This window comes from Dryobates pubescens, chromosome Z (assembly GCF_014839835.1).
Source record: "Dryobates pubescens isolate bDryPub1 chromosome Z, bDryPub1.pri, whole genome shotgun sequence".
Classification (NCBI taxonomy): Eukaryota; Metazoa; Chordata; class Aves; order Piciformes; family Picidae; genus Dryobates; species Dryobates pubescens.
The window spans coordinates 62,739,372-62,767,310 of NC_071657.1; the positions used below are offsets into that span (position 1 = coordinate 62,739,372).

At 37.5% G+C, this 27,939-nt stretch overlaps 2 protein-coding genes across 5 annotated transcripts; both read right to left on the reverse strand.

Annotated features, from left to right (window-relative positions):
• Positions 1-1,498: 1,498 nt before the first annotated feature.
• On the reverse strand, positions 1,499-27,933 carry TRAPPC13 (trafficking protein particle complex subunit 13). Of its 4 annotated transcripts, none has more exons than XM_009898857.2 (13): positions 27,826-27,933; positions 19,914-19,982; positions 19,059-19,158; positions 17,684-17,768; positions 16,867-16,994; positions 16,661-16,733; positions 12,930-12,974; positions 9,563-9,580; positions 7,263-7,396; positions 6,155-6,353; positions 2,970-3,070; positions 1,865-2,012; positions 1,499-1,767 (listed from the first exon to the last, which is right to left on the reverse strand). In XM_009898857.2, the coding sequence occupies exons 1-13, from the start codon at positions 27,869-27,871 to the stop codon at positions 1,672-1,674; spliced, it is 1,242 nt and encodes a 413-aa protein (XP_009897159.1). In that variant the 5' UTR covers positions 27,872-27,933; the 3' UTR covers positions 1,499-1,671. The 4 variants fall into 4 exon arrangements, with proteins under 4 accessions (XP_009897159.1, XP_009897158.1, XP_054034591.1 ...); XM_009898856.2 differs by having other exon boundaries at positions 1,865-2,015; XM_054178616.1 differs by lacking the exon at positions 9,563-9,580.
• SHLD3 (shieldin complex subunit 3) lies at positions 24,297-27,939 on the reverse strand. Its single transcript, XM_054178614.1, has 2 exons — positions 27,826-27,939; positions 24,297-25,182 (listed from the first exon to the last, which is right to left on the reverse strand). Exon 2 carries the CDS (start codon positions 25,045-25,047, stop codon positions 24,298-24,300), a length of 750 nt encoding a protein of 249 aa, XP_054034589.1. The 5' UTR covers positions 25,048-25,182; positions 27,826-27,939; the 3' UTR covers position 24,297.

The following is a 27,939-nucleotide window of genomic DNA, read 5'->3' on the forward strand; positions in this document are numbered from 1 at the left end:
AAGAAAATATTTTGTACTCAAATTGTAAACTGTGATATGCTTGCATGGAAGTATACTCTTCTAACTATGCCTGATCATAAAGACACCTAATGAAACATTCAGTTTAGAAACTGTTTCAGTTACAGATTCGGTTTTGTAACAAGTACAGAGTAAAATCACTCACGCATACTGAGAAAGCACTAGGTCTGCAGCTTTGGATTCACACGCTGTTCCAAGGGCTGCAGAAAGTCATACTGGTAAAATGCAACTTGCCTACCATTCCTGTACCTCTCCCACCTCTTATCACCATATGGTTACATCTTGTTCAACTTGTGTCAATATAAATTGAAAATGGATTATAAATAAAGTTATTTACATTTTTTGACTGGATAGTTGTGGTTTTACTGTTCACTGTTCATATATCTGGAGTACCACGTCAATTGCATTATTTAAAACACCTGATTAGATTGGTTTCTCTGCATTTTACTGGATATGCAGGATATAGTTTGAATTTTTCCCTATATGGACTCATTCCCTCAATTTAGTAAGTTGATCCTAAATATGTCCAACAGTTCAGAATTTAATTTTACATGGGGAAATATTTGGTAAAATATGGTCAAAACTAAGGTTGCCAAGTGCCACCATGGTAGCTGAGAAACATGACAAGCCACTGAGTAAAATCTTTAACACAAATTAAACTAGTCTGTTTTCTGTATTAAATGGCTACCTGTAGGTGACCTAGATAATTTCACCCCAAAATATTTCTCTCTTTTGTCAAAGACAGGGAAAAGTACATTTCAGTGCTTAACCAAGTCCTGAATTCCCTTCTTGCATTTATGTCTTGGAAAATTCAAAGTAGGACAGCTGTGAGGGTGTTCTACTGCGTTTTTCTGAAAAATTCATTAAGTGCCTCTGAGATGAGAAGAATAATTTGCACTGCCTTAGTCTAACAATTAAAAATTCAAAAAGTCTTGAGTTCTGTTACTTCCCAAGTAGTAGGAAACTGAAAAATAAAGTAACATGCTTGTTCACAGCATGGCCTATAATTCTGGGTCAAAATTGCTGTGTTACTCCTTCCCAAAGTCAAAGTCACAACCAGAACATATCTTTGGCTGATGCTCCCCTTCCTACCTGCCAATGCCTCAAAAGTTCCAGCTGTGCTTTCTCATCCAATACCTATGTCATGCTGTATAGTTCCTTTGGTTGCGCATATACCAAACAAATACACTGCCACAACAAGTACCCCAAGGTACTTCTAGGAACTTTTCTGTAAAAGGCCAATTCCTTCAAACTGAGGCAGTTTTGTCAAAACCACAATTTTAAAACTGTTTCTTTTTGTTATTTAAAAAATATTTAAGTACAAAGTGCTAAAATTTCCTATCAATCTCAGCCCCCCAACCTGAGGTGGTGTTAATGCCATGTGATTTGCTATAGCTACCTGTTTTTCAGAGGCTTTATTTTCAGGAAATAAAAATGTATGGATGCTTTTAAGGAGATTTATAAACATTCAAAAATCATCAGAGAAATTAAATAAGCATAACTATGTTTATAGCTATATAGGGGTTTGGTTCCTACACATTTGATTTGTACACATTTTAATATGATTTGGGTGCTAAACCATCATGAAATTGGTCCTAAACCAAATAAAATTGAAAGCCCAGCAGAAATGCAGAATGTTTTTCTTCAACTTCATTAGACTTTTGAAGAAACTACACAGACTTGTGCAATATCATCATACTCGTATGTTCTCTTCAAAAACGTGTCTGTAAGTCTTAAGCCAGAGACACTCTAGAAAGGGAAAATACAACGTTACAAGAGTTGGTAGAAACACCCAATACTTATGAAACAGCTATTTTATAACAAAGCTATGCTAGAAAATACTTACTTGCAATCCCTGTACTGAGGACAGCAATGTAAGTGCAAGATGGAGGGATGAACTTGGGTGCAGCTTTCCAAGTTGCCTTCCTGAAACTCCACACCAGTGGATGGAATTAGTATTGCACATTTCTAAAACCAGATCCATAGTCCTTTCACTGCTGGAGGAAATTGAAAAACAAGAATAAACATGGGCTTTTTTTAAGCATTCAAGGACTGCAGACATGTAGAATCTTGATCACTTCATTATTCAGGTTACTATTAATTAAAGTACTTCTAAATAACTACAAGGCAGCAAGCAAGAATTACTGTGATGCCCAGCATTTCAGTTGCATATGGCTTGGTCCAACAAAAGCATGCTGTCATGCCTTCAGCAGCACTGAGTAGCATAATACCGTTTGTGTTTTAGATGGAGTATGAGATTTTTATGAGAAGTACCTGCAGACCAGATACACAAGCTTTAGTCCCTGGTTTCAACTTACATTTAGAATTACTTTATTTAAATGTCAGTCCTGCAGTCTTTTCACAAAAGGCTACTAGAAGATCACAGTGTAAACCCAAATCAAGACAAACCATGTAAAAAGCCATACAAAAGACTCCAGTGACCATGTTTAGCAGGCATTCTGGAGGCAGTGCAGAACTAGTGGTAAAATCGGACTGGATACAAAGGGCATTGTATATTCTTATAAAATTACTTAGAGTTAAAAAAAATCCTCTATATGCACACACACACGGAGATCGATACAATACATATCCTATATGTTTTGTTACTAGATTAATGTAGAACTAAGATTTGTGATTTAAATGTAGAGTACAATCTTGAATGATATTGCAGGGAGTTCCAAGGAATTCTGCTACAGATTTTTTGCAATCTCTTAGCTCAAATAGGATTAACAGATCATGATGGAAGGTGAGGTATTTTGGGGGTTTGTTTATTTCTTTGGGTTTTTTCAAAATTACAGTAATACAAAAAGTGTGTTTCAATTAATTTCATGTTGCTACAACTCATGGTAAAGACCAGGTTTGAGTGGTTTCAGAATAAAGCATTGAAATACAAAATAAAGCCACAACTTACCCACTAAGGAAAAACCACAAGAGTCACATGACATCATTACCTGCAATTTGTTATTTTACATGTAATGTGGAAAGGTTCTTCCAAATTTACAGTGTCTGGTATTGTCTCCAAAGAAAGCCTTACATCGCCATAACCAGGAGCCTGAAAAGGTACAAGAATGGATATTCTCAGATGCAGGATAGTAAAGCTGAAGTTTTTACCACTCAAGTTTTCATTTACAGCAACAAGCTTGGACTAAGAGGAATCTGAAGAAAGATTGATTCTGTGATACTGATTTGTAGCCAAATCACAGCAGTGCTGCTTCCATTACTGATGACCACATTATTGATAGGTTTATCAATTCAGAGAAGGATTATCTTTATTACTAAGTTCTTCATGTAGTTCTTAGCTTCAAAGTTTGAATACCCACATACAGTTCCAGAGAATACCATTTTTATTCTAAGTCCTTGTGCTAGTTTAACACAGCCTTTTCCCTACAACACTGAAGTGAAAGAAAAGTGACACACACAAAAAAATCTGGGTTGAGGTAGGAGTTTACTGAATAAATGAGATAATAATATGCACAGTTACCTTTGCCTATTTGCATAAAAAGCACATCAGAAAGTAGCAGCAAGCAGAAGCAAGCAAGCCAGAAGCCCAAGCCAGGGAGCTACTCCTCCATCCCTCCCTGTCCCACTGTCATCTTAGCTGAAGAGAACACCCAAAACCCAGAACCCAAAAGCAGCAACCAGAACAGGAAGCCTCCCATGTTACAATCTGAACTTCAAGTCCCATAATACTTTGCTTCAGCCAGCACTTGCATTTTAAAACTGGGGTGAGACAGGATGGGTTTGAATAACAGCAACAGAGTAAAACTCAACCTATGATAGGCCTCTTTGACAGGTAAGGAACAGATACACTAAGGACATCCTATGTATAATTTCCCTGCTTAAACCCACCACTATTCCACATCCTAAGAAATAAAAGATGTTCCATTCTCCTTGCCATTTCAGTCCTCCAAACCTGTGCCAAAATAATTAACTGATGCAGGTTAAAAGGCACATGATATGAACACTTCTCAACTATCCAATTCCATCATGAGCCAAACACATTTCACATCGTCTATTAACAAACCTATGACAAAGACCTCAGTTACTACCAGCCAGGGTTGATTCATGATGGCAGCCTGCAGACAGAAAGCTTTAAATATTCAATTACCACAAATAATAGCATATAAGGGAAAAATTTGTTCTGCTTGACAAGACTTAGTTATCAGGTTCCAATTCTGCTGACAGAAGGATTTTGTAGTATACGTTGTATTTACAGCTTGATTAAAAGATATTCCCAAAGAGGTCCAGAAATCCAACAACCGGTGGGTTAGAAAGAGGTTTTAGGCACCCACAGTTCATTACAGACTGAAGAAAAGACAACAATAAAGGTAGTATTTTGTGGAATAAACTTAGCAGCAATTGACCAAATCAAGACAGGATCAGAACAGATGGGAAAGCCTAAACCAGTACATTCATACCTGTTGGCCTTAACAATGAGGCACTTGCAAGAACTGATGGCTCGAGGTAAAGGCCTTACAGGTGACATCAAAAGGACAAACATAGTTTTTGTCTGCAAATGAGGTAACTGCTCTGAGCATGGAATCAATTCGACATTTTCTTGCTTGTGCTACTCCAGAATACTGTTCTTTAACTTTGGACTCACTATACTCTACTTCTGGATTGAACAGCTGTAAGCAAGTGGAGCAGCCCTGATATACTGTGGACATGCATCTATCTGGTTTGATATCGTGCATAAACAATGTAGTTGTGAATTCCAAGACCACTCCACAAAACACACCCAAATTTTACGATGTGGGGGTGATCAGGATACCTGTTTCTAACATGCATTCCTGATCTGAACCAAAACAATGACAGAGGGGCACAGTACAGGTAAAATTCTCAGTCTGCAGGGGAAAAAAATAGTTATAGGGACAGTAAATGGATTAGGAGGAAAAGGTTGGAAGGTGAAAAGATCCTAGAAATAAAATAATCTGATAGCCCACAAAAGATGAGAAGATGAGAGGGAAGGGGGAAAACACCCAAGAACTGCTGCTTTTCCAAAAAGAGATGCTGCTCAAACCACACAAAATAGCTCATATTTCTCTGTTAAACACTAGCACAAAATAATGATGGATGACTAAAACTAGTTCTGGAGTGCAGTGTTTCATGTTCCATTCTCAACAGTTCAAACAAGAAGGGATGCAGAGATAATACAGCCTGAGGGGCAGAAATCTCTAAAGAAAAATGAGAGGAAAGGTCAATTGAAAATAAGACAAGTAACAAAGTTCAAGTAACAGGAGTGACTACATTTAGAAAGAAGGACAGTATCTCATTTGATGGGAGTTGTATAGATACTTAACACTTCAATTAAAAACAAAGAGAAATTTTAGTGAGCTCTCTGAATTTACAGGATCCAATTCGGCTTGCCCAGTTCCAAGGCAAGGGGATTTCTCTACAGAATTGCTCCATTTACTAGAAGAGAGGTGTGAGCATTAGACACAGAGACAGAAACCCAATTACAAGCTTTATAAACTTGACTAAGATTCAATTGTCAAAACTGTTTTACTTCTTTCTCATAGAATCTTAATTAAAAAGATGCAAGTCAAGTTTAAGCACGAGAGTGGGCAAGCTATGTAGCTGACAAACAATCTAGTAACAACTTAAAATTCACTAACAATTTCCACATCAACCAGAACACAGTAAATTCAATCAAACCAGGGCATGAAAGCTAAAATAGTATTATTCTATACACAACTATTTTTATTTGAAGCTAAAGTATCTATGAATTAGGAAACAGACCTCTGTGTCAAAATTGGCATACTTAAGAGTTTCAATTTGTAGTCAAATGGTATCCAGTAAGTTAAATCTATTCTAACTAACCAATGTATTTTGCTACCCTGGTTACTTGATTTCGGACTGCAGTTTGGATTGTGCCATTCCAGTGAACAATCCATTAAGTTATGTTGTTCAGTGCTGTGAAAAAGAAAAAGGCATGATATGTGCCAGAAAACAAGGCCTCAAAAAAATAAAACATGCTGCCATTCACATGACCAAAAGGCACAAGAATGGTTTTGTTCAGATGCAGTCCCTCATAATAGTGCTTTTTCCACAATTTAATGACAAAATGCATTATCTTTCTCAAATCTGTATTAGCATATGTGAATTCAGAATGAGTTAAATTGACACTTAAACTCACCATTCTTTGGAGCTGGCTAGTTTGCAGCCTTCCTCGTTCACCCAGGTTAGTTTTCCATACAATGTCTAATTTGCCAATCACTGTTACACCTTTTATTACTCCAGCTTTCTCTGCAAATTCCTGCTTTGGTTTTAGGCAATATAGGTACTGACGTGTATCCATAGGTTGCAAATAAGTCCTTGCGCCAAAAGTAGACTCACTGAAAGAAAAAAAATTGGGTCTTACTTTAAAAAAAATATTTGTAAGATGAACTAAGAACCCAGCCTTTTTTCCCCATCCCTCAGCAGTCTTACTCTATGTGTATCTTATTCCTGGCAAAACACATAGAATATTCTTACACCTTCACAACAGAAAAAAATTCTAGAATTTATGTAGCATCAAGGACTGATGGAAAACCAAACCAAACCAAACAGAAAAAAACACCACTAATTCACCTGAGCCAGAGAGAAGTGAAGTGGAAATCCACTTTGTTACATTGTAATTTATTATGTGGTATGTTAGCATTAAAATTACAATTATGGTAATTTTACTTCTGCTATTTGGTGCACAGCTCCTGTGGTATTTGCAGTTGTACCAATTGAGACTGAATGACATTTAATTTACTTTGGGGTGACAAATTTCAGTATTCTAAGATTAGAAAGATCTTAGATTCCACTCATTAACCTTGAATGCTGCCCTCCTAGATCCTGATTAGAATAACTGAAAACAGTTACCAGTATGCTAGAAGGAAGCAAGAACAATTCAGATGAGTCCTGTATATCTATATTTACACAAGTCAAGGCAGAACAGGATGTGGGCTAAGCTTTATGGAGGAGATATTGAAGAAGTATATTTTCATCTTACCATGTCATCCATGTTACAAATTATTTGAGGACTAAGTTGGGAATCTGTCTACCATGCAGAATTACAAAGTTTTAAGAATAGTTTTTATAACATGAAAACTGCATCAGCTTTTCCAACTGAATACACATAATAGGAATTTGAACTTTTTTATGAAGCAAAAAAGTGCAATCCCTCCACTACAGACAATTCACAAAACTGTCATGAGTGTATCTCATGAAATCGTAACACAGAGTTTTGTAGTCAAAGATACTAAACCTGAACATACCTTTCCCCGGCTGTGTCAACTGTGTTCAGTTCTGCAACGTTGTACATCATAGATGGCTCTAAAGAAACCTTCTCCATAAACATTGGAGAGGTAGTGATATTCTGAATCTGAGCTTCCAAAAACACTTCATCTGTCTGAAAAAAAACAAAAGTTCATGAAAATGAGATTAGTGTTACTAAAAAGAGTAGACTGCCCTATCGTTTAAAAGAGTCACGTTTAGTACATGCCTGCAAATCAAATTAATTATGCAAGAAAAAACCTTAATCCCAGTAACAATAGGAGCAAAAGTGTTAGTCAACAAGTATCTTGCCGAACAATGGATGTGGGATAGTTTTGCTGTGTGCTAGGTATTGCATATTTGTAATGCATCAGATCACCACTTCCCAAGACTTTCATCAGCTCAACAGCAACTCAAGTTTTAATCCAAATTACTAAAAATAGAAAAAAAAAAAAAAAAAAAAGAAAGAATAAATGGTAAGGAACTACAGTGCACAATGACATGCCGTGCCCATTTACTAGTGCATCAAGCTGAGTAAAAAGAAATTAAAATAACTGTGTGGGTTTTTTTAATTGAAGTAAAATAGTTCAGGTACGTGCTCTGAGATTTCATTATTATGAAACATTGATGTACTGGCTAAAAAGCAAAAACCAGCCTCCTGTCTCACTCAGCTGCATCACGCCAGGGGTTACCAATATTCTGTGCAGCCAATTATTTAACTAGAGCTTTACCTTCAAAACATCCTCTTAACACATACCTACTACATGAACCTAAAGCCTGAAGATAGTGTGCAAGGACCAACTGTAACAGAGGAATAAAAGCTACAGACTGTTAAACTTCAGAACCCGAAAAAAACATGAAGCTAGAGGTGGTTTTGCCTTGCTGTTTCTGTGGAACTTCAGATCACATTACAGCTCTAAAATCTCAGGATGGAGTAATTACAGAAGGGTCAGTCTGCTAGAGACATGGAGAAGTGCAAAACAACGTCAAAGATGTAGCAAAAAAGGAGGGGGGAGGAGGGGAAAGAGGGGCTGGCAGGTTTACCATATCCGTATTTACAAGAAAATTATTGATTCAGGCAGTTGCGCTGTATTAGGCCCCTTTCAAATTAAATTTTATAGAACAGAATTAAGCATGAATCCATTTAGTTATTTTGTTATGATAAATAAGGGCTTTTTAAAAATATTTACGGGAAATGTGGCAGGAAGCTTACAGTTTTGTTTTAATCAGTGTAAATAAATTGCTTCATTATACAAAGGGAGTCTAGCTTGTAAATTATAAAAGTGGAACAAATAGTCAAAATGTTTTTAGGCTCAAAAGGCATTGTGTTAGAAACATAGAATAGTACTGGAACTATTTATTGTGCCTCACAAACATAAACAAGATGATAGCATATATATATATAGTAATGAAAACTGCAAGCACCATGGGTTGCATACAGATCTCACACTTCCAGAAGCAGCTGGAAACAACCCATACCTACAGCTCTCAGTAATCATTACTATAACCACTTGACTGTCCCTTGAACTGATCCTGTTTGTATCCCATAAATCCATTGTGCAAGGTGTCCATTTACCCAAGTTTTAGTTGTTTTTAATGTAGCAGCCGTAGGCAGAAATTTAGAAAAAGCTAATTTGAAAGGAAAAAGAAAAAATAAGCAGCATGATGAAAAAGCAAGTTAGTTTTGTGTTATTCCTAAAGTGGCTTAATATCACGTGGGGGATTTGTAAACAACAATCGTTGAGTACTCTAGGGGAATGACGTTTGTTTTAATAGAAGGCACACTTCAGACTGCAGAAGTATCATACTAACTCATCAACTGCTACATGCTGTTAGAAGTTGGAAAGTGCATTTCCAGCTAGCAAAAGGAAGGAAGAACATCCAGCTGCTGCTCTCTCTCCTCAAACCCACTGTCTCCACCAATGAGGTGCAAAAACTTGTGTCACAGCTGGCACAAGCAGTACTGTAGCAAACCCTGTATTTCTATGGGTCAGAATTTGGAAGAGTTTAGAAGGGATCGACTCCCATTTTCAAATAATTAATTGAGTCAAATTTTGATGAGGTATTTTATAGGCAAGAGTTTGTAATAATCAACTTTCAGTTTCAACAATGGGTATTAAAGAAAGAGCTAACCATCTAAATGATTAGCTGCACCTATAAAAATGAGAAAACATCAGTTCAAGATATGCAGAACAAACATTGCTTTTCCATTATGTTTTTAAAAGAATGTCAACAACAAGCACAGAGACAGGTAAGCAATTTTAAAAGCATACATATTTATAAAAAAATAAATAAAAATTACCACAGAACTGAGGTCACTCTAATGGGAAAATAAAAAAAAAAAAAAACACATTAGAGAAATTAGGGTTAAATGTTAAAGAAAAAGGAGGCTAACTTTCAAACAAAATGCATTTCTGCATTTTTTTTGCACCATCTACACAAGATAGCATTAGTAAGACAGAAACGTAAATAAAAATGGATGCAAACAAAGATGACAACTACATTTCTAATAAGTTATAGCTAGTATGGTTACATGGTTGTCTAGCTTTGCTTCAGAACCAATCGAAAGTGGAGTCTAAGGCACACAAGTCACAGATAAGCTATGGTAGAACAAACTGGCAAAAAAAAACCACATCAAAAGAGTACATTTTTGAGGGTTGTAATTAAAGTTTGTCCTGAACTTAAATCCATGCAATGGGCTGTATGCAAAATGGAAAAACAGTACTTCTCATTTTACAGATAACTCGAAGTATTCACTTATATAAGGTCTCAAAATAACAATAACCTGATAATGTGTTCTTGCAAAGCTGTAATACTGCAGCTTGTAAAAAAATTTGGCATAGCATAATCAGGAAAACCTCCTTTTTGATTACCCTTTATCCAAGAAACCCAACTTGAATTGCAAACTTTGTTTTCGTAAGTGTACGCATGTTTCTATCCTTACGCGTGTGTGCAGGATCAGAGCCTTTTACAGAGTCTTCTCCAAGGCACACCAAATTCAGACTTTCTACAGATGAAAGCAGGTAATTCCATCTCAGGACTGCAGCAGGTTAGGGCAAGAGGGCATGTGTTCTATGCATGAATTTCAGTGAGCAACTTGATTTGGATGCTACTGCAATATGAGCAACAAGCAAGAAAATTAAGATTCAGGATCATTCCTTGTCTTGGAAAAAAAGGATTATAATTTTAGTGGCAAACTTTATTAATAGCTAGAATCATATTTGTAATATTAATGGTAACAGTTAAACTGGTTAGTCCACCTGTAAAGACCTTTAGGTAAGTAATAACTGACACTTTTTTTTTCCCCTCCCCAACTCCCAAGGACAACAGTCTTTCATAATATTCAGGACGAAGGTCTTGGTGCTTTGCCAGCAACATCTAACTAAAGACTCATTTATAGGTTTTAAAAATTTTGTCTGACTTCTGAAGTCACAACATATATATTTTTCAGAAAAGAAACATGAATGATACTGTATCAGTTTGCTGGGCAAAATGCAATTGTTCCATTAGTATAATCCAAAAAGTCTTTTAAAAAGCCCTTTTTATTTTTAAGTCAATTGTATGTATACCACTGTAATGGGATATTACTGTGGTAATGTCATAAATTCCTGAAAAGAAAGAACAGAAGGCCCTACAGCAGCATTGCAAAACCTCTACAGGTGGACACAAAAAAAAAAAAAAAAAAAAAAGGAAAAAACAATTCAGACAGCAAAGTTTCTAACAGGTCTTTATCATGAGGATTTGGTGGCTTAATAAAGGAATGAGTTTATTAAGTCCCTTATCAATGCCAGTCAATAAAACAGTTTTGTAAGAAAACAATACTTTTGATCTACATAAAAAATTTTCCCAAAATTCATCTTAAGGAGGTTTTTATTTCCATTCATTACTGTTTCAGCACAGAACAAAAGACACACAGGAAGAAGAGACAGCAACATTCAATTTACAATTATCTGTCCCTCTTTCCCTACCACATATTTTCAATATGAAACAATAATAAAATACACACATAAAAAATGGAGGGTTTGTTTCTTCTCAGAGGCATTACTTACTTTCTTGGGATTATTTTTGTTCTTAAAGCACAGCAGGACACAGTTCCATACATTCCCATTTGTGGATACTACCAGTTCTACAAAACACTGGGCTTATGTTCTGACCCTAACTAGGGCATCTCACACCTGGTCAACTTCAGCATTGAAGCCTGTGGCCTAGATATATGTACCAAGATATTTTTAGGAACTTGCCTTTTTATCTTCCTCTGTACTATGATATTTAAATCACTTATGACCTAGGCCTTGATTTATTCTCCTTCTAAAATTACACAGGATCTACTAAATGTTTCATAATTTGCATGCCATTCATTGACAGCAGAGGTAAAATCTTTATGGAAAGTTTCCTCCACAACTCTGAAAAAGACAGATCTTAGCATCTGGAATTTGTAGTGCAGAAATTAGTATCTGTTATTTCTCCCTTCTCTTTTCTCTATCAATATTGTCAAGAGGGAAAGAAATACACTTTCATATCTCTATAGCCATAATCTTGCATGCCAGTTGTGGCTATGATGGAAATAAATAAACAATAGATCTGAAGACTCTTCTTTTCTACTTTCAAATTCATAGCACATAGATCTGCTTAGCTAAGAACAAACAGGAGAGCAAAATATTTTTTGCTTAGTTTAACACATTAATTTTCAAATTGCAAAAAATTCATGAATTTTCTTCTCTCAATAACACTTTGGTCTTTTTTCTTCCATTCACTGCCACATAAACCACCTCCAACTAATTCTGTCTTTTAAACCAATTCAAACAAACTGTTTAGGAATACTAATGAAAGTTTTCAAATGGCTAGCAGTGTAGTAGTTGACTGTTATTTCAGGGGTCATGGAAAAATTTTAATACTTATCATGGAAGCTCTCAAAGTACTTCACAAGTTTCAGTCTGACTTTCATACAAACAATATAGAGTACAATGCTCACAAAATCAAACCACTGGCTATCACAAAGCAGAAAACTGTAACAATGGAAACAAATCTCTTAACTTTCTACGTAATATTGTGGAATTTTATAGCCTAAACCAAACCTGTATAGTACATATATCCACAGAGAATGTCTACAAGTACAAATAAGGCTGTATGTAATTTGTAGGTTTACACTATCTGTTTCAGCTTCAGTTAAAATCCATCCCATGAACAGCCAAAACTGATGCCTAAGTATGTCTAAATAAATATACAAACTATATGAGGTAGTTTATTTTTTGAAGCAGTATGTATAATTGCCACAACTCTAAAAATTAAATTATTGAACAGAGGGGATCGTATTTATACTGGGAAAATTTAAGTTTCCCTAGTCTGGTAATTTATTATCTGCTTTATGAACAATTAATCTCCCATACAGTAAGTAGTCTATTAGCCTAAATACAAAAGCAAACAGTGCTAGTATTTTTGTTCATGGGAATGTGGAAAATATGCAAAATTCAGTCAGGTGAATTAAAGTTCCTGACATGTCTGCCTTAGTTACCATCTCTTTCCCTCCATTATCAGAACTATATCCATTTTTAAATAAAACAAATGCACAACCTTTTTTTTCCTTTAGAACTGATCGTTCTCAGAAACATGTACTTAAGAAGCTTTGTTAACTTAACCTAACTATATAATGAACGCAGCACACCGCTTACCTCAGCATTGTAGAATTTGGTTTTCACATCTAGTGGTTTAAGAACCTAAATGAAATAAAAACAGAGAGACTGACATCTGTTTTCTCAGAGATCTTCAGCATCAGCTGTGTACAAGTGCCAGGATTTTTATTAAAGTATTATTTCTTTTAGATTTTACACATAAAAGATGCCTAATGGAATACATTATACAATCAACTCAGCTAAAAAAAATCACAGTTCAGGGTATGTACTCACTACTACTTATTTGCAAACTTGATTGATTTGCTGTTAAGCAGTTTTCTCAGATTTTAAACAATCACTTCTCCACCTAAGCACTGGCATTTTACAAAACTGGACAAACTCAGTACACTAAGTAGATCTATGTCTTTAAAATGACATTACACCCATCTTGCATCCTGAAGTGGTCTGCACTTGCTTTCAAGAATGAGCAAGAACCATATAATATTCACAAGTCTTTCAAGGGTTCTGCAGCAACAGTTGCTGAGGGCTTCTCTAAAAATAAACGACATAGAGCACTATTCACCTGATTAGTTTATGAAATGAACTAATCATTACTGTGCTTCACTTCCTTCTTGAAATTGCAACCATTATAAGAAATAAAAAAGCTAATAAAATGTTTTAATTGCATGAGATTAAATCAGCAAGAGAAAATAATTTGATAACATAAAAAGTGATAATAAAGTGTTATTCTTAAGTGGTTGAACTTTGTGCATAAAGCCACTACAGTTAACACTTCAAATATGAAATGGATATACACTGATGTAACTGAAAGAAATAATCCTCTGTAATGCTTCAAGGAAACAAAATTATCTTACTGAAAACATTTATTTCCCTTTACACAGGGAAACTTTTCTTTTGCTGACACATGTTCTGATACGTCTGACATAGGTAATTTTATTGACGTATGTGTTCTGGGCCCCTCAATATAAGAAAGATGTTGAGATGCTCAAAGGTGTCCAGAGAAGGGCAACAAAGCTGGTGAAGGGTCTGGAACACAAGCCCTGTGAGGAGTGGCTGAGAGAGCTGGGATTGTTTAGCCTGGAGAACAGGAGGCTCAGGGAAGACCTTATTGCTGTCTACAACTACCTGAAAGGAGGTTGTAGCCAGGTGGGGGTTGGTCTTTTCTCCCAGGCAAGCAGCACCAGAACAAGAGGACACAGTCTTGGGCTGTGCCAGGGGAGGTTTAGGCTGGATGTTAGGAAGAAATTCTTCACAGAAAGAGTAATGGGCCATTGGAATGGGCTGCCCAGGGAGGTGGTGGAGTCACTGTCCCTGGAAGCATTTTAAAAAAGACTGGATGAGGAACTTAGTGCATGGTTTAGTTGATTAGAGGGTGTTGGGTCACAGGCTGGACTTGATAATCTTGAAGGTCTTTTCCAGCCTGGTTAATTCTGTGATGCTGTGATATCCCTAAAGTTCCAAGTTGTAAACACATTTGTTAGCCCTGAAATATTCAAGGTTAAAAAGTAGCCTTCACAGAGATTTTTGCATAATAACAGGAATAATGTTAAAATCTTTCAAGTGATCATAACTATCTCTCTCTAGTCAGAATAAAGGTCAGAATTTTAGTTTAGGTGTTTGTTGGTTGAGTGGTATTTTTCCAAAATATTTTGCTTCACTGAGCTTCATTAATTTTCCTAAATACTAATGTCTTCTGTCTCTTTCTGATAAACAGAGTCTTTCCATTAATTCCAGTAAATTTCAAGTGGCATTCAAATATAAATCAAATAATCATTGCGAACTTCATAACCTTGCTACAAAACCAAACAATATCTAAACCCTAGAAAGAATCAATCCTTCTCCATATAAACAGAATGATGTTATTTAATCTAGAGAGAGCTTTGGAACAAAGAGGCACTAGTGATCATTATTAAAATACATGTAATAGTTGAAAAAGAAGCTATTTGAAAACAACTGTAACTGCAGATCAACTTAAAAGATCCTAGAAAGCATAACTGAAAAAGTTGAAAATCTGTCAAAGACAAAATAGGGGTTTTGTTATCTAAAACACATGTAATGCATTGTGCTGGTGACACCTCAGTCACTGGCAACCATCAATTTCCATTGTAAAGACACTGTTCAGTTGTTTCTAACATTTGTTTGTTTGTTCTCAGATTTTCCAGCTGGTGTCTCTACCTCAAATGTTTTAAAAATCACCAAAAAAACTGCTCAGGGAAGTCTTTATCTCATAATGAATCAGGGAGTATTTATAGAATGGTGTTGAAGTGCTTATGTCAATGACATGGTTTACTGACTTGGCAGTTAACGGCTGGACGATTTTCCAACCTAAAGAATTCTGATTCTACATAGTTTTTTGAGAAGTGCTTTTGCTTCCTTCTTTGAAGAGATTCATATTTGGCAGATAGCTGGCTCTAGCTATTTTGACATAAATTGCCTGTGTTAGATTCAGTTAAAAAACACAGATATTACAATATGCATGCAGACCCCTGGAAACTGAACAAAAATGAGTTTCCATATCAAATCTAAAGGAGACAAATCAATGTCTTGAACAAGGCTATAGCAGAACAAGGAGTAGGAAAGGGAAAGAAGGTGAGAACCAGAAGTCTGAAGATGTGTATGTCAGTGACTGGAGAAAGCCTACAGGGAACAGCAGGACTGAACTCCTGGGGGACAAAGAATGGAGAAGTTTGAAGGGAAAGATCTTCACAAGGAGAGCAAGACGAAACACACAAAGATGAAAATCAGTTTCAATAAATTTAGGTCAAGAAACCGGCAGGGTTTCTGGGTTCAGAGGATAGTGAAACATGAAATTTGATGTGGAATTATTTTCCCTTGGATTGTTTGGAGACACCTTTGACTAATCAATACCTGCCACTTCAAGGCCTGTAAGTTCTAGCATATGGACTTTCTTTGTAGAGCTTGGCAATTTAGTTTTCAAATGCCTGAGATGTTTTTCTCTGAATCACCTAGGTAGAATACTACAAAAAGTGCAAAATGAAATCACCTTCAACTTGCAAAATATAGAGGTCTCAATTATATAATGCTCCTGTGTTGCCAGACACTCTGTGAGAATATCTAAAAATGTCTTCTGTAGACCACATAGCCTAATATTTCCATTCTATGGGAAAGAGCCCATAATTATTAAAGTCTCAGGATATTTCTCTAAAACATAAACATCCATCAAAGACACAATTAAACAAGACTCTTTCATGACAAAACCAGTCCACAGATAATGGCAATTTCCTGTTTTCCTCATTTACTCCAATCACAAATTCATGCTGTGTAACCAAGCTTCTATCAATTACTTCCGTAGACACTAGTCAGATATAACACAAGAGACTTCTTTGCTTAGTTTCCTTTAAAAAATCAAGCTGCTAAGCTCTAATTTTAAAAATATTATACACACTAAAAGAAAATTTGAGATTTTACAGTCTAAATTCAAAGCCTAGCTGGGTCAAAGTCAGAATGAACAATAACTGGTCTGGTTTAAAACAATCATAAACTTGAGTGCTATAAAACCAGGGGGGTTAAAAGAATAAATTTTTCTTTCCCAGTAAAATAATAAAAATTGTATGATGCAATATTTGTTATTTCTGAAATGTTTAACTGCATGGTAATTAGAAACCATCAGTTCCCATAAAGTTTGAAGCAATGGGTCTTATCAATTCACTTTTAAAAGTCACATTGATTTTTAGTGTGCAAAAGTGCTTTTGAAGCATCTAATGTTTCAAAATGGTTGTCTAAATACAGGAGAACACTCGGTGCAATACCTGAAATTTGAAGAACTTTCTGAAGTACATCTTCTCTCCTGTCTGCGTAGTGTAACTTACTGCACAAACTAAGCTGAAAGAAACAGTGGTTTAAAAAATATATTGAATTACTTTAGATTTCGTGTCTGCATCAAAGCAGCAACAGAATAGCATGCATGTGCTGCAGCTTCAAGTCATCTCAATCATAGACACAATTAAAATCTTACATATGTGTTCCTATCTCTTTTACTTCATGATGAATCACATCATCAATGCAACAGTCAGGCTTAAGCTCTGCCACTGCTGCACTAGAAGCTGAAAGGTTCAAGCGCTGAGAACTTGTCTGTAGATCAGCCTGGGGACAGAAAAACAAAGCATTGGCTAGAACTGCAGCTGTTTAAACCAATCTAAAGAAAAATAACTTTATAATGTAAGGTTTTGGTAAGTATTTTGTACCCTACAGTACTTTAAGTACATAATTAAGACGTGTTAAAATGAGGGACACTTGTCCAAGATGAAAATACATAAAAATGGTCTGATCCTTCAACATGTAGTTTACAAAATCTCCAATTACATTTTACATGGAGTTCCACAATGACTTCTAGACTTTCTTACTTTCAGTGTATTATTTGTGCAGCAGAAAATGGGGAAAAAAAAAAAACAGGCACTAAAAAAAAACCAAACTTGAAACACAAGCTAGTCAAGACATGCTTTGCAGAAACTCATTCAAAGTGCAAGTAAGTGAATAGAACTCCAGTATTTCAGCTGTGGGAATTTTGCTACACTAGTTTTCCATAGCTTTATAACATCCTTTTATTATTTTAATACAATCATAGTTTTTCATTTAACCTTTACAGGTTTGTAACATAATTTCTATCTTTATGTCTTATTGTTTCCAACTTCCAGGTGTATCTTCTGGATTGGAAAAAGTGACAGATATTTCCTAAAGTCCATATATCTGCATCAAACATACAAGATACTATCAGAAAACATACTCAGCATATTTGTTTTATAAATCAAATAAGTAGATTTATCTTCATATACCTTCACAAGTATGTCTTTGACAACTTGATTACTATCATTGTGTACACTAATGTAACTGGAAAACGTCTCTCCCAGAAATATATTTCTGTGTTAAAAAAGAAAAAAAAAATATTTAGTAGTACTATTTTTTAAAAACACAAAACATTTCACAGAAAATCTTTTCAGTTCATATATATATATATATACATACAGACACAGAGGCACATGCACGCACTTCTTTGCCAGATTAGATCCTGAAAGTAGGCTGACATTTTCACTTCTAAAAGTCACCCTTCTAAGACAAACTCCAGAAGAGAACAAGCACATCAGTATTTTTTGCTAGATAAAAATCTGAGAAGATGGCTTACAGTATGCACACAAAAAAATCACTGAACTCAATTTGCGTAAGATATCAATAAAGGCTGTGGGATGACAAAACTGAGAGCAGCCCTGAAGAAAAGGACTGGGGCGTACTGGGGAACAAGAAGCTGGACATGAGCCAACAATGTGCACTTGCAGCCCAGGCAGCCAATTGCATTCTGGGCTGTATCAAAGGAAGCATAGCCAGCAGGTCAAGAGAGGTGATTCTGCCCCTCTGCTCCTGCTCTGGACCTCACCTGGAGTATTGTGTCCAACTCTGGAGCTCCCAACAGCAGAGAGACAAGAACCTGCTGGAGCAGGTCCAGAGGAGGGCCACAGAGATGATCAGAGGGCTGGAGCACCTCTCCTGTAAAGAAGGCTGGAAGAATTGTGGCTGTTCAGCCTGCAGAAGAGAAGGCTCCAAGCAGACTTCATAACTACATTTCAATACCTGAAGGGGACCTACAGAAAGGCGGGGGAAGGACTGCTTAGAAAGGGCTTGTAGTGATAGGACAATGGGCAACTGTTTTAAACTGGAGCAGTGTAGATCTAGGTTGGACATACAGAGCAAGTCCTTTACAATGACAGTGGTAAAATACTGGAACAGGGCGCCCAGGGGTGTGGTAGAGGCCTTGTCCCTGGAGACATTCATGATCACACCTGGGCAGGCTGATCTGGTTGGAGGTGTCCCTGCTCACTGCAAGAGGGCTGGACAAGATGACCTTTGAGGGTCCCTTCCAACCCACTGCAATCTGTGAATCTGTGGTTTGTAACAGTGCGTTAGAAATGCACCTACAGCTGGAAATTTCTGTCCAAGTTAAATCCTTATTACACTCAGAGCCAGGCCACAGACAAGGAACATCTGGCAGCACACATTTACATATTACGTCAAATTACACATCAAACCACGGATTATTTTTCAATGATAGAACATTTCATTGTATAACAATAATACTCACACAGAAAACTATTAAACACATTATCATTAAATGAATCCTAAACCTTGTATGTGACAGTTACACTAACTCCATCTTACCCGAAATTTTGAGGCAATGTCAGCATTTCTCCTAGCATCAAAGTTTCTGCTCCCTTCACAGTGGAAGGATCATCTTTCATGAGCTGGTTAAACAGATTACCTGTAGAAATACCAAATTGCTAGTATCTAAGTACTTGGTTAGGGACAAAATACAGATCTATAGGTCTGGCTAAAAATTATCATTTACTACCAGATACTTGTATCACATAATTCAGTCAGTATACATACTGAAGGGTACAATCCCAGTGGCACTGCTCAAATTAACACTAAACTGTCAAGTTGAATTCTGCCCAAGTAAAGCACATTACACAACAGAACTGATCAACCCCCTCTTTGTTCTATTGCTTGCTTTGTATTTCCACACTATCTTCTTTTCTTTAATCATTCCTTTGCCTCTCTCTTATACTTGACTCCTAGACTGCAACTATTACTGGGAGCTATCCCAGGGGGTTCCAATTTAGGACTATACAGCAAGCACAACATAATTCAAAATTAGCGATTCTTGAAAAATAATTCTACATAGAATATTCATGCATTGGTTCTCATTACCAGCACATTCTCTCCACTTAGACAAGGTAGTAACACCAAACTTTCTACACATACATGTTTCTCTCTCTCAACTGCCTTGCATCTTGAGGTTAGGTGTTTGCAGTATCACCACCAAGCTTTCAAAGCTGTAGGCAAGGAGTTGCAAAGTGCACCTTGGTATTGTCCTATAGCCATTACCACACATACATTGCTCTTTCATATTATTGTCTATGTCAAGTCATATGACTCCTTGTCTCAGCCTCAGATGCTCACGTTACTTATATCTGGTAATATGTACATACCAATCAGTCAGTAGAAAAGACATACCTGGCAAATCTCTTTCTTCACAAGTCACCGGAATATTAGTGAATAAAGTAGGTTTAGTTAACCTCATCACTGCAAAAATCAGAAAATAAACCAAAGGTCAACTAAATATTTTTACATTTATTTGTAATTTTGTCTTGCACTCCTAGAAAAAAAAAAAACAAAGCCAAACTACCAAATCTTAGCCTGAAAAAGAGTAACAACTTTTTGGATCACATACCCTTTTTCAATGCAACAAAGAGCACTTGTGATGCCATTTCTACCTCATGTTTTATTCCCTTGGTGCACTAACATCTACTGCTTTCAATCTTATGTGCTAAAGGTCTCACATCTGTTGCAGAGTGCTTGTGGACATCAGGAGAAGCACACTAGAGTCACTCTTCTGAAGTCTCCTAAGCTAAGCACCTGTTCTGTGATCCTACAGTTGCTATAGAATGGGACATAATGACTAGTATGATCCCTTTCAATCAGATACCAAACTATCAGGATCTGCAGCATTTACACTCTAATCTCCAACACATATACAAGATAGAGTAACAAGTCTAAAAGTCTACATTACTTATATAACCACCTTTATTTTAGCCATGAACTTTAAACTCAAACCAGCAAAATCACCACAAAAACTTGTGGAATACACAACCCCCCTATTTTTACCGATACTAACAAAATCAAAATCATAAAGATCTTGCTATTAAAACCTTTATTTCAAGAAAGTAGTACTTTACAAGGCTATTTTAACTCAGAATACTCAAAATTACATGATTTCTATTTGTATTACATATTTTTGTTTCTTAAAAAGCATTCCTCCCTATTCATATGAAGAAACAAATGGCCCTAATCTTACATATAGCTTCTCATGACAACATTCACATGAAACAGAATTGAGCATTTGTAACTTTAGGTGTTGGTCTGAATATGTGAAAATCACCAATTTGGTTTTTTTCTTCAAAACTTAACAAACATAAACCCCATATAATTTCTGAAAACTAAAATTAAAGGATTTGACTGCACCTTGCATTGACATGTGCGCTGTGCTTTTACACTTATGATACATTCGTATATCTGGTAAGCATTCACTATTTTCAGTTGTGTGAAATACTCAAAAATTTTGATACACTTTTCAGTGTAGTGTGTTGCAGTGTTACACAAGAACTTATACTACAATACAGCTAACCTATGCAAATCAGTGAAGATAGAACCAAATCTCAGTTTTCAGATTAAAAAAAATAAAAAAAAAAATGCATTCTCTTTGTAATGGCAGAAAGCTGCAAAGCATAATCTCTGATGGCTTAGAACTACAAGGTAAATAAAAGGCTCCAGAATATACCAAACAGAGTAAATGAGAACCATATTCAGCACTGAAAATGAAAAAAATAAACAATTAATCATAAGTGCATGTGAACTATGTATTTCTGGAAGAGTTCAAAACAAAAGTCTGGACTTCAGCTTGTAAACTGGTGCTACCCAAAACTACAGTGATAATTCTGCAGAGAAACCAAGTGTGGTCTTCACTGACAGTTACCCAGCTGAGAAGCTCAAAGCTAGGCAGTGCATGTATCAGTTACCCACATACAAGCCAACCCAAAGCAGCAAAAACCTGGCAGCTACCACTGAACAGTGACATCCATCTCTCCTTCTCTTTATGAAGAATCCAACCTGTCACCACAGACCTCCAAATGCCACATCCAATCCCCTCTTGAACACCTCCAGGGATGGTGACTCCACCACCTCCCTGGGCAGCACATTCCAAGGACGAACGACTCTCTCCGTGAAGAACTTTCTCCTCACCTCGAGCCTAAACTTCCCCTGGTGCAGTTTGAGACTCTGTCCCCTTGTTCTGGTGCTGGTTGCCTGGGAGAAGAGACCAGCCCCTTCCTGGCTACAACCACCTTTCAGGTAGCTGTAGAGAGCAATGAGGTCACCCCTGAGCCTCCTCTTCTCCAAGCTAAACAATCCCAGCTCCCTCAGCCTCTCCTCAGAGGGCTTGTGCTCAAGGCCTCTCCCCAGCCTCACTGCCCTTCTCTGGACACGTTCAAGTGAGGGGCCTAAACTGAGGGGCCCAGAACTGGACACAGGACTCAAGGTGTGGCCTAACCAATGCAGAGTACAGAGGCACAATGACTTCCCTGCTCCTGCTGGCCACACTATTCCTAATGCAGGCCAGGATGCCATTGGCCTTCTTGGCCACCTGGGCACACTGCTGGCTCATGTTCAGCCTACTATCAACCAGTACCCCCAGGTCCCGCTCTGTTTGGGAGCTCTCCAGCCACTCCGATCCCAGCCTGCAGCTCTGCATGGGGTTGCCGTGACCAAAGTGCAGCACCCAGCACTTGGACTTGTTGAATGCCATCCCATTGGACTCCACCCATCTGTCCAGTCAGTTGAGGTTCCTCTGCACATTATTCCTGATACTAAGGGCAAGATGGTATTGGCTGCCTTGGCCATCTGAGCACACTTCTGGCTCATGCCCAGATGGCTGTCAATCAATACAGCCCACCAGGTCTTTCTCTGCTGGCAGCTTTCAAGCCTGCAGCATTGCATGGGGTTCTCATGATCCAAGTGCAGGACCTGGCACTTGGCTGGCCATTGATCACAGTCTTTCTGTAGAGCCTTCCTACCCTCTACCAGATCAATACTGCCACTCAGCTTGGTGTCTGCAAACTTACTGAAGGCGCATACAATCCCTCTGTCCTAATCATTGATGAAGACATTTTAAAAAATGGTCCCAGTGCTGAGCCCAGGGGAACACCACTTGTGACTGGCCATCAGCTAGATTTAATTCCATTCAGCCAGTTCTTAAAACCAGTGAAGCATCCACCTATCCAAGCCAGTTTCAAGTTTCTCCAGGAGGATGCTGTGAGTGTGAAAGGCTTTACTAAAGTCCAGGCAAACAATTTCCAGAGTCCTTCTCTCATCCAATAAGTGGGTTGCTTTGTTGTAAAAGAGATCACATTTGTCAAGCAGGAGGTGCCCTTCATGAATCCATGCTGACTGGGCCTGCATGAGCCTGGCACACTGCTAGCTCATGTTCAGCCTACCATCAAGCAGTACCCCCAGGTCCCTCTCTGCCTGGCCGCTCTCCAGCCACTCTGACCCCAGCCTGTAGCACTGCATGGGGTTGTTGTGGCCAATGTGCAGAACCCAGCACTTGGATGTGTTAAATCTCATACCATTGGATTCTGCCCATCTGCCCAGATATCTTTCAAGATAAGGATGTCATCCAAAAAAAAAAAAAAAGTCCAAGGGGATTTATTTATTTTCACATGGAGGTATCAGTTGTGCTGACACACATTTTTATTTGATCAGTGTTACAAAGACAATCTAAGAATCAACAAATACAATTCACTTATTTTCCCCCCTTTCCAAATGTCCCAGACCTTGATGTCCAGGTACAGCAAAATTAAATGGATTTAGCACAGGTTTCTAAAAGAAACATGTACCCTTTCACTCATATTGGTCTCACTTTAACTGCTCTCCAGACATTGAATTGAGCATGGACAGCAGGTTCTTGAAACAGTTTAAACTTTCAGGTGACACAAAAATCATGCTGAGCTCAGCCATGTATCACCATGAAATGCATTGCAGTGTCAAGGACCTTTACCTCCCATGATGACAGCAAACAGGTTTACAGACAAAAGTTTCATTTTTAACTTGCTGACCTTTAGCTGGAAGTCAGTGCTTTCTTGTTCCCCAAACATAGAGACTAAAGACCAGAAACATCAGGAAAAAAAAGAAAATCTTATTACCAAAGTCTTGAAACAGTAAATGCCAAGCTGTTTATTATTTTTCAGCACAGAACTCCGACTGAAATTTTCATTAATATTTATGGGAAAATATGGATAACATTACTAACACAGCATATACATGCAACAGAAAATTAAGAGTTTATTTCATGTGATGGCTATGCCTTCATTAAATAAAAACCCACACACTACTCTCTGGAATTATCAGATCTTGGCAAGTCTCAGTGTCAAAAATAATTATAATCCTCATAGTGAAGATAACAACTCAAAACCATTTTTCCTTCTCGCAGTTTCAAAGAACTAGTGTACTCCACTGGAAGCATAAATTTTATTATTTGACATAGCTTGCTGTAATAGTTTGGAATTTTTATTTTACTTTTTTTTCACTTTAGACCACCAAGGTAGACAAAAGCCACAAAATGCAGTACAAACAGAAACATACTAATCTTAATAGAACCATTCATAAGTCTCTTAGCAAAACAAAGTTAAATAAGCATGTTATTACAGTTTTTAAAAAGTAGCAAAGTAGCATTAAGTGGTTTTCTGCTCAACAATTCATCATTTTTTCTAAAATATATTCTAAGTTGCTTTTTAAAAAACTAGTGCTTTAGGTAGCAATTTTATAATGAAACTCTATCTTACAATTATAAACTCAATATAATTCCAAATTTATGTACAAGCAAATTAATTTTATCAATAAGGCACAGCTTTTCCCTAAGAATACTTCTAACATATTCACAGTATATTATATCACAGAAAATCCATATCTGTCCCACAGATCTTTGGATGGTAGCATTGCAAGATGGCAATTCATTCTGCTTGATGAGCCTATTCAATTTTATCCAGACATCCTCCAAATTTTGATTGTTACAAACAGACTGTTCAACTGTCCACTTTGCTCTATAAAATGCATGCAGTTTTAGTCTTTCCAAACTGTTCTGAAGTTCTTGAGATAAAGGGAGAATCTCTTCTTTAAGTTTAGGGCAAGGCAGAGAGACACTCCAAGATCTTTTCAATTTTTGATTTCCATTATGTGGTAGTTCTCCTTGACTCTCCAAGTTAATTGATCTGTGAACAGTTTGTGCTTGGATTAAAGTCTGTCCATATTTCACATTAGACTGAAACTCAAGGAGATTTTTTGTGCAGTCATAATCAGGAGATCCTGTAACACAGTCTGAAGGTGTAGAAAGCTGTTTCAATTCTTCTGCTTCCTCACAAGAAATAACAGGTGGCCGCTTTTTTGGTTTGAGGGGAAGTCTGCTTAAATCATTTGGAAACCAGGGTGTAAATCTTGGTAACTGACGAATGGGGAACTCTTTCACTGCTGCTTCCGCAAATTTCTGCAGTTTTATTTGATCTCTCTGATATGGTCGATAATGCAAGACCACTTCCATGCTTGTACATTAGGAATCAATTTATTCTTAAGAAAAATATCAGTCTCTTGATCAGAATTCTCAAATCTAGACTGAAACATCTTATTTACAAGAATTTCCTTGCCTCGTGCTGCAAAGATCAGTGGAAAACAGGACCTAAAGCAGAAGTATTATATATAAGTAAGACACTACCATATTAAGGAAAACACTGCTAGGAGATTTTATGAAAAAAAAACAACATGTCATAAAAAACAAGCAAGAAGCAGATGGGAATGTTCTATTTTATCCAAATTGAATCTTGGTGACCGTATTTCATCATCACCAGTAAGTAGACTCATGCAGTTTACTCAATACTGTCCTTCCCAAGAAGATTCTTTCACTGTCACTATCTCATACTTGAATTTAACAACTTGAATTCAACAAACAAATCTGGCTTTTTAAAAAATTCCCCAACACTTTAAGACAGAGCATATAAAGCAACTAAAACCCACATGTATTACAAAAATCCTTCCCAAAATAGCACTGAACAGTAGAGTGGTTTTTAAAGTCACAGTTTAAAAGGGAAGTGCTACAGGCAAAGTGAAGTTGTCTGCTTGCATTTCCTATCAGAACTACGTGTTTACTTTTAGTCTTAGAATTTCTGAGCAATACTTGCAACCATCCTTTTAGCCCTTAGGTGCCTGGTAATTCTTTAATTTATTAAACTTTTAGAACAATTAAATACTAATTATTCCTAAAAGACTTCACACTTCCACACATTGTTGCTTTCTCCCACACAAAGATTATCTCAAATGTGGGAGGAGTACCAGGCGGTCGTGCAAGCTACAAACTACAAACACTGCTTATCAAGCATAACATGGCATGCATTCTCTTGCTCTCCTGTTTTTCAATCATTTCACATGTTCTGCCAGAGATCAGGAATATATAATTATATTCAAATCAATAAAATTTAGGATTGCTTAATCATTACAGTGTCATTATTTCACTTAAAATAGTCACAATGCAAAGCAGCTGTTACCTTTCTCACTTCTTTTACAAAATCTGCAGCTTGGACACTGCACCAAATTCAGCACAATGCCAGACATCATACTGGTATCTTACAAAAGCTAAATCATAGAATCATGTAGTCATCTGGATTGGAAAAGACCTTTAAAATCAAGTCCAACCATTAAACTAGCACTACTAAGTCATCACTAAACTATGTCCCTCAGCACCCCATTTATACAGCTTTTAATAACTTCCAGGGATGGTGACTCGTGCTATCACCTTTTACTTGGGAGAAGAGACCAACTTTGCTACAATGTTCTTTCAGGTAGATGTAGGGTGCAGTAAGGCCATCCCCAAGCCCCTTTTTCTCCAGGTTAAACAATCCCAGCTCCCTCAGCTACTCCTTATAAGACTTGATCTCTACACCCTTCACCAGCCTCACTGCATTTCTTTGGACACAGCACCTCCAGCGCCTCAACATCTTTCATGCAGTGAGGGGCCCAAAACTGAACACAATAAACAAGGTGCAGCCTCACAGTGCCAAGTACAGTGGCACAATCATGTCTTTGGTCCTGCTGGCCACACTATTTCTGATACATGCAAGGATGCTGTTGGCTTTCTTGGCCATCCGAGCACACTACTTGGTTTTAGGATCCATCATAAAACTTCATGCTTTGAACCAATCCCTACCAAAATGCATTTGAAATGTCAGATGATGATGTTTCATGTTCTTGGGTTTTGGCCTTTTGTTTGTGTGTATGCAAGCACAAGATACAAAAAAGGGCTTGTTAATACTTGAATTGTATTTAATGAGGTTTACCATGACACACAGACAAAAACTCTCTCCAGGAATGTTGTAAAACTACTACATGAGTGGACATTGAGCTCTGAAATCATATAATCATAGAGCCAACAACCTAACACCATAACCATTAAACCATTTCCCAAAGTGTCATGTCTACCCTTTAGGCAGCCTCACTGATTTAGAATACTTGCAGAAGTGAGATTTTGAACACTCACTACACCATCTTAATTAGTAGTATTTATTTTATAAATTACAACAATTAAGGAAAAAAATATTGTAACTGTTGACTAAAATAAGGCCAAAGTAGATTCAGTCTTTTCAGTATTTCAATTGCTAACTATTACCCAACTACCTACAGGGCTCTCTTGTTTTCTCTTTCTTTCTTGTTTTCTCTCATACGAGGCATCCACATTTTTATTTTTACTGAATCAAGGATGTAGGCCCAGTTGCTATGCATTAAGCACAATGTTAAATAAGTAAAAAACATCAAAAGGGGGAAACCCAAACAAACAAGACAGCAGGGAATTGGAAAAGAACTTTTGAAAAAAAATATTTTCTTCTAACTCCTTGTACAAAACCAAACGTATTAAACACCTTCGATGGCTCAACCAAAGCGCACACCCGTGTGCAGGGCCCTTTGTCACCTACAGGACCTGCCGTCCCACACCCCTCTCAGCTTTCTTTACTCTCGCCTTGTGCCCCACTGTCAGGCCCTGCTGCCGGGCCGCTCGCTACTCCACCTTCTACTAAAACAGAGGGGGAAAACTAGTCTCGCCTCCGGAAACCACGGTGTTCCACGACCGGCCCGGAGCCCGCGCCGTCTCGGCTCACCACCACCACCTTATCCCACCGAGCGCGGCGCCCCGCCTGACCACAGAGCTGCCTCTGTTCCAGAGCCGTATCAAGGGCAGGGAGTGGGGCGGGGGCAAGTGCAGTGGCGGCACAGCTGTAGCAGACTAAGACAGTAGATGGGCATTAGCAGGCCCGGCGGGCCACGCTCCCGGTACCTTTTAGAGCCAGCAAGTGCTCCTGCTTGGGCTGATTAACGTCCATAGCGCCAACCTTCACTCCTACGGGAGGGATGGCGGGCCAAAACGCTGCCGGGTGGAGGAAAACGCTGC